The sequence below is a fragment of the Bos javanicus genome, chromosome 4, assembly GCF_032452875.1.
Source record: "Bos javanicus breed banteng chromosome 4, ARS-OSU_banteng_1.0, whole genome shotgun sequence".
Classification (NCBI taxonomy): domain Eukaryota; kingdom Metazoa; phylum Chordata; class Mammalia; order Artiodactyla; family Bovidae; genus Bos; species Bos javanicus.
The window spans coordinates 20,132,972-20,145,539 of record NC_083871.1 but is presented as its reverse complement, the minus strand read 5'-3'; the positions used below and the strand labels follow the sequence as shown (position 1 = coordinate 20,145,539).

Genomic DNA, 12,568 nt, shown 5'->3' with positions numbered 1-12,568 from the left:
TTCCTTCCAAGGAGTAAGCATCTTTTAATTTCATGGCTGCAGTCACCATCTGCAGTGATTTTGTAACCCAAGAAAATAAATTTTGTTACTGTTTCCATTGTTTTCCCATCTATTTGCCATGAAGTGATGGGACTGGATGCCATGATCTTCATTTTTCTGAATGTTGAGTTTTAAGCCAGCCTTTTCACTTTCCTCTTTGACCCTCATCAAGAGGCTCTTTAGTTCCTCTTCACTTTTTGCTATTAGGGTGGTGTCATCCACATATCTGAGGTTGTTGATATTTCTCCCAGAAATCTTGATTCCAGCTTGTGCCTCATCCAGTCTGGCATTTTGCATTACATCCTCTGCATATAAGTTAAATAAGCAGGTGACAGTATACAGCCTTGACATACTCCTGTCCCGATTTGAAACCTGTCTGTTGTTCCATGTCCTGTTCTCACCTTTGGGTACAATGGTGGAAAGATTAGAAGATAGAAAAGACTGACAAATTGAATTAAGTTGTGCACAGCATGTATGCTGTGATCCAGGTGATGATGCAGGGGGAATCGGAACTGCTAGTTTATCAGGGCGAACGTCAGGTATGTGAGATGTTTATTTGGGATGGTGTCTCAGCAGAAGGTATTAACTGCTGTAAATTAAAATGCATGGAGCCACTAGGATACTGGTCTCCTCTGGAGCTCCTAGGTGGTAGTGGCCAAGGAGTGCAAGAATGCCAGTTCAGGAATCTGCTATCCTGTGAGCAAGAGGTTCCGAGAGGTGGGGCTATGTTTGGCCAAGCTCAGACCATCTCCCCACCAGCAGGTGAGCTCTGCCTCTTCTGTTTGGCAGCTCTCTGTTGAGTCTCCAAGAACAAAAGCCTTTCAGAAATCTAAACCTAGACACTCAGACTTAAAAAGAGTAACTATAATTGTGTATTGAGGGAAAAAACGAAAGACCAGGGGGTGGCAGAGGAGGTTGCTATTGAACAACAGTGCCAAGATGCTTCGTGTGCTAGGAGAAGCCTTTTCTGTTTTGCCTGTAGACTGCTGTAACTGAGAATAAAGATACAATGGTTTTATAGAAAACTTGTCTTTTGTTGCAGGGAAAATAAAGCAATGACATGTCGTTAGCTTTTCATTATTTGATATGAAATAGGAATGAGGCAAGCTCCATTGAAATTACTCTGACTTCCACACACAATTTAAAAATGTTTAAAAAGTTGAATGTTCAAGGATAGATAATAGCAAAAGAAAAGTAATTCAGGAATGGGGTTGTTCTTTGAAATATAATTCTATAGGTAAAATTTACATTTTATAAGAGTCTTGAACTTATGAAAATGAGGTGCTATCCTCCTTTTTAAATCACTTTAGATAGGTAACATTATATTATAGTATTGTAGAAAGAAAGATCAGAGTAGCTCAGGGTTCCAGAAAGAACAGAGTAATTTGAAATTACTTCTCTCATGGTGTATGTGTATGTGTGGGTGTGTGTTAGTCACTCAGTAGTATCTGATTCTTTGTGACCCCATGGACTGTAGCCTCTGTCCATGGAATTCTTCTGGCAAGAACACTAGAATGGGTTCCTTTCTCTGGGGGATCTTCCCAATCCAGAGATCGAACCCAAGTCTTCCACATTGCAGGCAGATTCTTTACCACCTAAGCCACCAAGGAAGCCCTTCTCTAGTGATAACGTCTTGAAATATCAATCCTGATAAACATCAGTATTGAGTAGAGAGTAGTTTAATCCTCAAACCAGTGTACTAGTTAACTTTTCCAAATTATCTTTAAGAGCTTTATTAAAGATGGAAAACATTTATGCATATATTTGTAACTCATCTTAAAAAATCAATACTTTTGATCAAATAATACACCTGACTGCTCACAATCTGTTTGCTTCTTTTTTTTTTTTTTCTTACTACATTTATTGACTTGAGGGCTGGTAGGGATATTGCAGAGACACCTTTTCTACTTTGATGCTCTCAAGCTGTACTCTTCTAGAATTACCCCCGATGGGCTCAAAACTGCTTTTACATTTTACTTTTTGCATGAAATGTTTCCCTTTCAATTTCTTATCACTATGCTGCCCCACCTGTCATCTACCTCACTTCCAGCTTAACCCATCTTAATTTTGCCTGCCCTTTAAATCCTTCTATCAAGAAACTTCTCCAGTGAAATTTACCTTGAATGTCTTAAGATAACTGAAAAGTGTGTAACTGAGTGAGAGATTATATATCCTCTGAGTCTCTGTGGCCATTACCACATAAATATGTTATCCCTTTTTTCTGTACCTATCCTAGGTAGGTATTTTCAAGTATAAACACTACAGGAATATTCCTTTATTTTTCCCCTGCTCATTATTTCCAATGAAACTGATACCTTTTTTTTAAATTAAAACTAAAGAACAGACTTTGTACCCATCTGAATAATTCTATAAGAAAATGGATAAAAAACAACAGAAGATGTTAGTTATAATCCAGTTGAGAAGTGAAATTAATGTGTTTGCTCATTCAGCAAATATTTATTAAGACTTTACTCTGTGTGACCATTGCTCTCAGTGCTGAAATACAAAGATAAATGGAAACTGCGTTATATATCCCCACCACATGCAATAAGTGGTATAAATACATACATATGAACTTTTCAAGTTCCACATTTACAAACTCAAGTTACTGGTGAGGAAGCTTCCATTTTTATTTATTAAATTTTTTTAAACATGTGCTATAGCTCTCCCATTGCACTCTGATCTGAGGGCTGTATAACTGGCCTGAGCTCTACGGTGCTGTTTTGTTGCATGTATGAGTAATTCATTAACTGAGAGCTGAGAAGAAATGAACCTCCTAGTTCATAGGAATGTGGATGTCATGACACTTTCTGTGTAACTCCATTAAACTTCCTCTCTAGGTGTTATGGCTTTGGAATGTTCCATTTTAATCGGATCACAATCTCTTAACCTTAACTTGCACAAGGTTAAGGTATTTGAACTTTTTATAAGAATAAATGGATTCCCATTGTGGAATCAATCATGGAAGTGAAAAAGAGTTATCATTGTCTTATGTGTATCTAGTACAAGCTTGTGGAGATGGTGATAAGGCACTTTCAGAGTTTTATATTAGGAGGCTTTTTGCTTTCAAAACAGTAAACAAAGTAGAATTGAAATACTAACATTTGATTGCTGCTTCCTATCTGAACACCCTGGGTATGTACCAGGTGATATCTGGGGAATCTATATGGTACCACTGATGCTAACCTCATTCTCCCCTCCAGTCTCCAGATCCCTTGACCTAAATTCTGTGTCTGTTTTTTATCAGTCAGTTAAAAAAAGTTACTGACTCAAGAATTTCAACCACCTGGGAAACAAAGACCCCTCTGCTCTTTCCCTCTTTTTCCCTGTTAAAAAACAAACACATGTCTTCCTGCTTCCCTCAAGGCTAAACAAATGATATGAATGCTCATTTAGTCTTTTAAAAAGATTAAAGACACATCATAAATATAAAACATAAGGAAAGTAATAGATAATACTGTGAAAAAAAAAAGCATGGAGTCAGGTAGTAAATAGGGTAGAGGGAAGGGAGAGGAGAATTTATAATGTAAAATCAAAGTTAAGGTAAGCTTCTGTACTTGAGAAAATTAACTCTGAGATTCTGGTGAATAAAGCAAGAAATTGAAGCACAGTGGGTTCTTAACAGATTTTGAAGGGAAACAATATTTTTCCTAGCTCTAAATTATTAGAAGAATTTATCACCTGGGTCTAAAAATAGCAGTCAGTGAACAATATAATAAATGAAGATAGCATTGCCAATTTTATTAAGAGTCCTACTGGCACTCCTTAGATCTTTCTTAGATAAATTATACTTAATATGTAAAAGTTGCAGTTAGCATTCAGACTATGATTGCTACAATTTTTAAAAGCCTATGATAATATTTTCAAATGCGTTAATACTCTGCTACCCACTACCTCCCTACGTCATTAGTTCCCTACGTCATTACCTATAGTGTTCCAGCTGTTCACTAAAATAGTTAAAACAGTCATTAATAGTACAAGTTTCCCCCACTATAGGAAAAATTCTAAAAAGCTACATGCAAACCCTAGAATCTTAAATTGGGACATACAGGGTCAATTATTCCAAAAGATGTCAAATTCAGCTGTTTATCACCATTTCCCAGCAAGCTTTGTCAAAATCAGATTCCCACATCCACAGTTTCGCACATCCAGATCCCCAAAATTCTCATGTATTAGTTCTAGGTACATGCCGAGAAATCTGTTTTTTGTTTTTTTGTTTGTTTTTTCAAAGAAATTCTCCTGCATTATCAGACATTAGGATTCCCTAATCTGACCCATTATCCTATCTAATACAGTTCAGTTCAGTTCAGTTCAGTCGCTTGGTCGTATCTGACTCTTTGCGACCCCATGAATCACAGCATGCCAGGCCTCCCTCTCCATCACCAACTCCCGGAGTTCACCCAGACTCACATCCAGCGAGTCAGTGATGCCATCCAGCCATCTCATCCTCTGTTGTCCCTTCTAATACAGGCATCTCCAATTCACATTTCTGGAAATCAGTGGCCAGACCATGTTGAGGGGTAACCCTGACTCCATGTAAAATGATGTTCCATTTATTGAAAACTTCTAATCATAAAATCATATTTTTCTACAAACAATGACTTTAAGGATATTTCATTTCATTTCTGGAGAAGAAAATGGCAACCCACTCCAGTATTCTTGCCTGGAAAATCCCATGGACGGAGGAGCCTGGTAGGCTACAGTCCCTGGGGTCTTGAAGAGTCAGACATGACTGAGCAACTTCGCTTTCACTTTTCACTTTTCACTTTCATTTGTTGGAAAAGGAAATGGCAACCCACTCCAGTACTCTTGCCTGGAGGATCCCAGGGACAGAGGAGCCTGGTGGGCTGCCGTGTATGGGGTCGCACAGAGTCGGACACGACTGAAGCGACTTAGCAGCAGCAGCAGCAGCAGCATTTCATTTCTTACTAAACTTTCATTGTGTTAAGGGCTACTAACCCTTCTAAATATCTCTGTTTTTGTAGTCTACATCTCAAATATTTAATTGTCTTATGAAAAAATGTAAATGCATCAGGGGAACTCTATTAAATGACACATGACTATTCATCTTTAAAATGTATATATTGTAAGTTGAGATATATTTTATCAAAGCTGTCAGTCTTATATGTCACCTATTTCTCATACTAAAAAATTCTGAACAACTTTATATCAGTAACACTGTTAAGTTGATATCTTCATCTAAGGTAAACCTTAATTAGATACATTGTTTTTTAACATAATTTGGAGTAATTTACTTACAATAATTATTACTATTTTGAATGCTTCTCTAAAAATTCTGTCTCTAGGAAATTACAGCTCAGATGTTTAGGATGTGACCTGAATTAAAGATCTTAAATTGTTTAACATGAATAATGAATGACCAGAATAATTTATGAGTTATACATTTCAAATTAAGTGAATAGCCAAGAAATAGAATTTCACATAAAACATTGAATATATTCTTGTAAGAAAGATTCATTAGATGTGTATGAGTCCCATGTGGTAAACAGGGCTATATATGAAATGGGATGAAAATAAACTTAAGGGAGAGAAAAATAAATTAATTAGATCTGTCATATTTCTCAAGGGGAAAGAAACATACGACAGAGCAGTCACGTTGTAACGGAGCCTTAGGAAGGCTAGCTGACTATGGAACTATTTTCTCCATTCTTCACATTTTTAATATAAATTGATTGGGTTTCCAATATAAGCAGTCTTTGGGAGAACTGAGGAAACCACTCGATGAGGCCTCTCATTCAGGGATGTCAAAGCCATTTCCTTCTCCAATGCATGAAAGTGAAAAGTGAAAGTGAAGTCGCTTAGCCATGTCCGACTCTTCGAGACCCCATGGACTGTAGCCCACCAGGCCCCTCCGTCCATGGGATTTTTCCAGGCAAGAGTACTGGAGTGGGTTGCTATTTCCTTCTCCATAAAGCACGTGTAGCTGGAGGCAATGTAATTTCTTCACACAGGCTGGTATTCGGAGATTTCTTTATCAGTGCAGAGAACAAAGGTTAAAAAGCTGCTTCATTCCAGGGGACTCCGGAATCAAGAAGCAGACTCGGCACCGCGTCATCATTCAGCCGCCAGCCAATGGAGGCAGGGACTGCGCGGATCCACTCTATGAAGAGAAGGCCTGCGAGGCCCCGCAAGTGTGCCAAAGCTACAGGTAACGGGCTGAAAGAAAAGCCTTGTGAGCAACACACTGCGCGAAACACTTCAGGTCCTACTCTTTCCAATGTTAAGAAAAGGAGCCAACACTATATGCAGACTCAGTGGAGCTGAGGATGTGTATGACTGTGGGCACCATCTCTTGCCTTTTTTAAAGAGCTGCTTTGCTGCCAAAATCATCTCCAGGGACACAGATACTTGCCTAAACTTCCAAGTTCTATTTTTAGCTTCGGGAGCTTGAGGAAAATTCTTTTGTTTATATAAATTATAGGAAATGCAGAAAAGTGATTAATAATTATGAAACATGTGCTTTCAAGAATAGCCAAAGCAGTCCTTCCTGAGCTCCAGAGAGCACATGTTCTTCATGAATGCTGGCATTCTTGCTCACGAAATGACATCTTCATATCAGTGATATTAATACGATGTCTGTTCTCTTCATTTCTGGTCACCTCAAGGGAATTAAAGCTACTGAAGCTATACATATCATCATCGTGATAATTATTAGAGAAAAGTTTTTTTTTTCCGTAACTATTTTTAAAAGGTACCTAATTAAAGCTTGATGTAGTGAAAATTTGCAGTCCTGACAAAACTTTCAGTGCCAACAAATGAAATATTATGGCATCAACTGATGGAATGTGTGATCACAAAATAATAATTTAAGATGAAATTGATGGCAAGTTTGTCATCTTAATTTATCTGTATTTAATTCTTAGATGACAGACAATATAATTGTATGGTTACATGATGTACATTAACTATTAGCCCAAACTTATTTATTTGAGGGATTTGTTTTTGTGAAGTATATTATAAATTGCACCTTCTGAGTTACCCCTATGATGCTAATCAAAAGAGCATTATACAGAAGGCTCATGGCTTGAATGCAGTTGTACAACTTGATTATAAAATAAATATACCTTTTTAAAATGAAACACATCACTTCTGATACTATCTGCTACATTTGCTGGCAATCCTAATCGTTAAAAAGGCTAAATATGGCACTTGCCTGGTGGTCCAGTGGTTAAGGATCTGCTTCCACTGCACGGGGTCACAGATTTGATCCGTGGTTGAGAAACTAAGATCCCACATTCTTCATGATGTAACTTAAAAAAAAAATTTTTTTAATAATTTGACATTTTTAAATGCTAAATACTATCAGTAGAGTTCATTCTTTAAGGAATTGATTGTGATAGACCCTTGTCTCCACTGCCATAGAAAGTACTTTTATATTTAGTGCTGTTTTTTATAATTCCTTGATGAAGATTTAAATTGAATTTGGATAGGACCAAAGCATTGTCAAATTCCTTTCTGTAGTGGTCAAAGTCATGGCTCCTTGGCATTGTATCACTGTGATTTCTCTGGCATGTTTGCTTCTTCTCTATGCGGCTTCTGTTCTTTCCATGTAGGTGGAAGACTCACAAATGGCGCAGGTGCCAGCTTGTCCCTTGGAGCGTGCAACAGGACAGCCCTGGAGCGCAGGAGGGCTGTGGGCCCGGACGGCAGGCAAGAGGTGGGAGGCCCCATTCCACACTTGATTTGCTTCACATTTCTCCAGCATCACTAATTTAACCACTAGCTAGCCTGTAGAGTTTGTTATTCTGATGCCACACTAGGCAAGCAGAGCAGAGCACATAAAAATCTGCTACTGTCCATTCAACCACACACCAGAACATGGAGACCTGTTTTTTAAATTGTGTCCCTTGTTCTTTGACATTAGTAGTTCACTTGTCATTGTTGTTTTAGTTGCTCAGCTGTGTCCGACTCTTTGCGACCCCATGGACTGTAGCCTCCCAGGCTCCTCTGTCCATGGGATTCTCCAAGCAGGAATACTGGAGTGGGTTGCCATTCCCTTCTCCAGGGGATCCTCCCAACCCAGGGATCGAACATAGCTCATCTAATTGCGCTTCCATTCATGCTTATCTGAAAGATGATCAGCATGTACAGGGCAGCTTGTTCTTGTTGTTGTTCTTGTAATTAGTTTTTGGCTCATGGTATTCCAGAACACTTCGCTTGTCACCTTAACAATCAATAAGATTCTTACATCTTTGCCCATATGCATTATGTATGTGCATGCATATAATGTAGTATAATTGGTTAACTTTCCCAGAAATTCTCAGCAATGCCTTTCTTGTCATTGTCATGGCTACCCCCAATTTGGTTCATATTTAGTACTGATTTTTAAATGGCAAATTTATGTACTCAAAACCTGCCATATGTGGACTGCAATCTGTCGACACTGCTAGATAACATGGTATCTTGCAGAAATGAAATATGGAAATATTTCCAGCTTTCCATGATTATTTACTAGATATTATGGATAATACTTTCACTCCAAGCTTTGAACAGTGTTCTTTATACATGTAGCAAATTCAGTCTGTAAAGAGTACATGATTCTTTTTACTCATGCTGCTTATACGTTTAATTCCAGATACATATTTAAAATGTATTTTGAATATGTAATTGAATACACAGCCACCTTTCTTTAATTCATAAAAACATATTTTACACCCTCATTTGTAGTTACATATTTGATGATATTGCGAAAGTGTGAACATACAGAATTGGATTCCAGTTTTTGCTGATTTCATCTGGGACCCCTTTTCTTTACAGAGTAAAGGTTGCTTTTTTTAAATTTGAAAAAAAAAATAGCATCATTTTTGGTAAGAATTTTCTATTTTGAAAGTCATTTTAGAAATCTTCATTTGAAACATTTAGTTTACAATTAACATTAACTAGTTAGTGATTTTCAGGATTTTGTTTTAATACTTATTTTTCATTCTGTATCCTCTACCATCAGTGTCGGCTAAAAAATAACTCTCTCCCTTCACAGTTTCAGAGACTTAGGTATTTAGAGTCGAAAGTCTTTCTCCCCATTTCAAACCATTCATGAGAAATTGAGTGATATAAGGATTTCTTGTCATGCCCTACTAATTCCTCCTTGAATCAAGTATACATTTGCATACAGTCTGGACCCTGCATAGAGTTAATAATGAAAGCAGACATGCGTTTAGGAATCAAGAAACCTAAATTTTAGTCCCAGTTCTTTCACTCACACAATGTGAGTTTTATTCATCCCTTTGCCTTTCTAGGTCTCAGTTTATTTAGATGGGGAAAAAAAGAAAAGAGGGCTGGACCAAATGATCTGTTAACAATTTTTTTGTATTCCACAATCTATGCACAGATAATATCCTGCCATCAAAGTGTGACATGAATTTAGGTAAAACAGGTGAAAACTATACTTTTGTAGGCACTGAGGGAATTCTAAGATGTGAAAACTGCACAGGGTGAAAACAGCTTTAGTTTTGAACACTTTTACTTGACTGCACAACCTGGGTTTATTCGTTTCCTCTCTCTCAGGCTGAGAAAGAGCTGATCCTTACAGTGCTTTGCACATAGTGAAAGTCGCTCAGTCATGTCTGACTCTTTGTGACCCCATGGACTATACAGTCCATGGAATTCTCCAGGCCAGAATGCTGTAGTGGGTAGCCTTTCCCTTCTCCGGGGGATCTCCCCATCCCAGGGATCCAACCCAGGTCTCCCATATTGCAGGCGGATTCTTTACCATCTGAGCCACATGGGAAGCCCTTGCACATAGTAAATCTTCATTAGATGCTAATTCCTTCCCCTTTCCTGATAGATCGTGGCCTAATGAATATGTGCATAGATCGCTGTAGGCATAAAAGCAACGGTATTAACAAGGTCTTTAGTTTTTTATTGACACAGTCTGTATAAAACATTTCTTTTGGTGATTACCAGTGATCTTTTCATTTCCAAATCTAAAAACCTCTGCTTATTCCTCTTCGTAGTTGACTGTTCATTATAACAAGTAATGTCTGCATAAATATACTCAGAAAAACCCCTTTAAATTCTGTATGAAGATAATCTTTTTATTTGTTGCCTTGATAAAGATTTTATTTTTCCTCAGAGCCTATACTCCTACAGAAGTATGAAATGGAGAGAGTTAAGAGTGAGGAAATATCTTGTATTATTGGTAGAAAGGCAAAGAATTCTTTTGTTGATGGTCATGGCTGTTTTCAGCACTCTGCAGAATTGGCCTGTCAGACTCTTGTTTTATTTTCATCTTTGCCCTTATCCAGACTTTTAAAAATGCCAAATTGTGCTATTTTGAATAATTAAAATAAGAATGTAAGAAATTAGTATCTTACTAAATTGTAAGATGATGTAGTGAAAATTATTATCAGTGAGCAAAGACTATGGAGAAGCTATTCCTCCTTCCTCTCTAATACTCCAGACTTTCTAATTCTAGTCACTCTTGTGACTCTGATTGCATTCGGAAGACTGTGTAGAAAGAGTCATGAGTGTTAAGAAGGGATGAAGATGTTCAGCCCAGGGAACTTAATTTGTTTAGGGAAATGAGATCACTGGTAACATTGCCTAACAAGAAGGAGATAAAGACGGAAACCAATCTATTGCAAAAGTAGTCATTTGAACATAAAGAGCTTAAGAAAGATCTAAAGGATGAGCCGGGACTTGACTTGTACCATAATATTAGATTAAATAGAAAGGAGAAAAGAATAGAAAATGAGAGCAAGTCTATTATTTAAGCATCGGAGGTAAGGAAAACAAAAACAAAAAAAACTAAACGTGTTCACAGAGAAGTGGATAGATTGAAGCTCTGAAGATGTGAGCTGGAGCCCGGGGTAATTTTGTAGAGGGCCATAAATGTCAGGATCAGTATTTTAGACCTTGTTCGATAAGTGGTGCAAGCAAGGACCTGATGAAAGCAGTGTTTTATCTGTCAGCGTGTACAGAGTAAGTTAGAAAGATAAGACACATGGGTCTGGATGCCAGCCAGAGCATTGTTGTAGCAATGCAACGTTGAAGAGCTCAGACTGGAACCACTGTAGTCAAAATGGGTAAAAATAAATGGATTTTCAACATGTAATAGAAGAAAATAACTTTAGGACATAGTAGCAGACAGCAGCAGCAGAGATGGACCTAAGTAAGTCAAAGACCATCATATCGTTTTTAACTCTAATATTGTCACTGTGTATAGCGAGAGAGTTAAATACTCTGTGTGAATTTTCTCTTCTAACTAAAAATCTTATGAAATCTCAGACCAAATGTAGATTTTGATCTAAACTAATTGTAAAACACTGCATTTCAAGAATCAAAAAGAAGAACAGGATTTACCTTGTCCTTCATTCTGATGTGAACTACATTTTGAAGTGCTAATTTAAATTTCTTCAGTTAAATAAACATGTTGTATGAACCAAAAGAAGAGTTAATTTACTAAGTATGAATAGAAAGGAAATAATGTGTGTGTCTCATATACTGCACATCACTCAGAAGAACACTTAGAAAGTCACCATTCATTTTTTCTAAAATGACTTGAGCCTTTCCTATTAGTAAAAAAAAATAACTCTTAGTTCTTTTACCAGCTCCTAGCAAGCTGCCCTCGTCGTCTTCATATTGAGTCACCTGTACCTACTGTTAGCCACCTGCTAACAACAACAAAAAACATTAGCCAGTGCAGGAGACTTAAGAGATGCGGGTTTGATCCCTATATGGGGAACATAGCCTGGAGAAGGAAATGGCAACCCACTCCAATATACTTGCCTGGAGAATCCCATGGATAGAGGAGCCTGGCAGACTATGGTCCATAGCATTTGCAAAGAGTTAGACATGACTGAAGGGGCTTAGCACAGCACAGCCATTATAGACAGATGTTCAGTTTTACTCTTAATCCTGTTATTAGCATAATTCCAGCTGTAGGAACCATCAGCTACGGTGATGCATTGCAAAGGAGCTGGAAAGCAGTTATGTTCCCAGAGTCTCTTTAATGAGTCACCAACAGTAGCTGCTTATCATCCCAGTGCTGGCACTCCTTGTAAAGCAAAGCAATGAGAATCAGCCTTCCCCACAAATGAGTTAGAGTAACACACGTGTGAGAAGATCGGAAGATTCTACTCCGGTCAGGTAAATGCAGTCATGACCAAGTCTACATTCTGTGTATTTCAAACCTATGTGAAAGTACTCTTTATGGAAATGCTTTACATTAGAATACAATAGGGAGTTAGGAGTAATAAGGAACTTTAGTGAGGCTTTGGGTATTGAGAATGGTGCTTCCAGAAAATTTCATTTAGCGGTGGTGGTGGTGGTGGTTTAGTCGCTAAATCACGTCTGACTCTTTCGTGACCCCATGGACTGTAACCCACCAGGTTCCTCTGTCCATGGGATTTCCCAGCAAGGATACTGGAGTGGGTTGCCATTTCCTTCTCTAGGGGATCGTCCTGACTCAGGGATCAAACCTCCATCTCCCGCATTGCAGACAGATTCTTCACTGCTGAGCCACCAGGGAATCCCTTACCTGGTGGTATAAGCACTAAAAAGAGAGAGG

The 12,568-nt window shown here is 38.0% G+C and overlaps 1 protein-coding gene across 1 annotated transcript in view; it reads left to right on the top strand.

The window, feature by feature from the left end:
- THSD7A (thrombospondin type 1 domain containing 7A) overlaps positions 1-12,568 on the top strand; it is a 485,777-nt gene that overhangs the window by 397,591 nt on the left and 75,618 nt on the right. The window contains exons 10-11 of the mRNA XM_061413578.1: positions 6,076-6,208; positions 7,614-7,717. Coding sequence (XP_061269562.1) covers positions 6,076-6,208; positions 7,614-7,717 — 237 coding nt within the window. The remainder of the gene's footprint in view (positions 1-6,075; positions 6,209-7,613; positions 7,718-12,568) is intronic.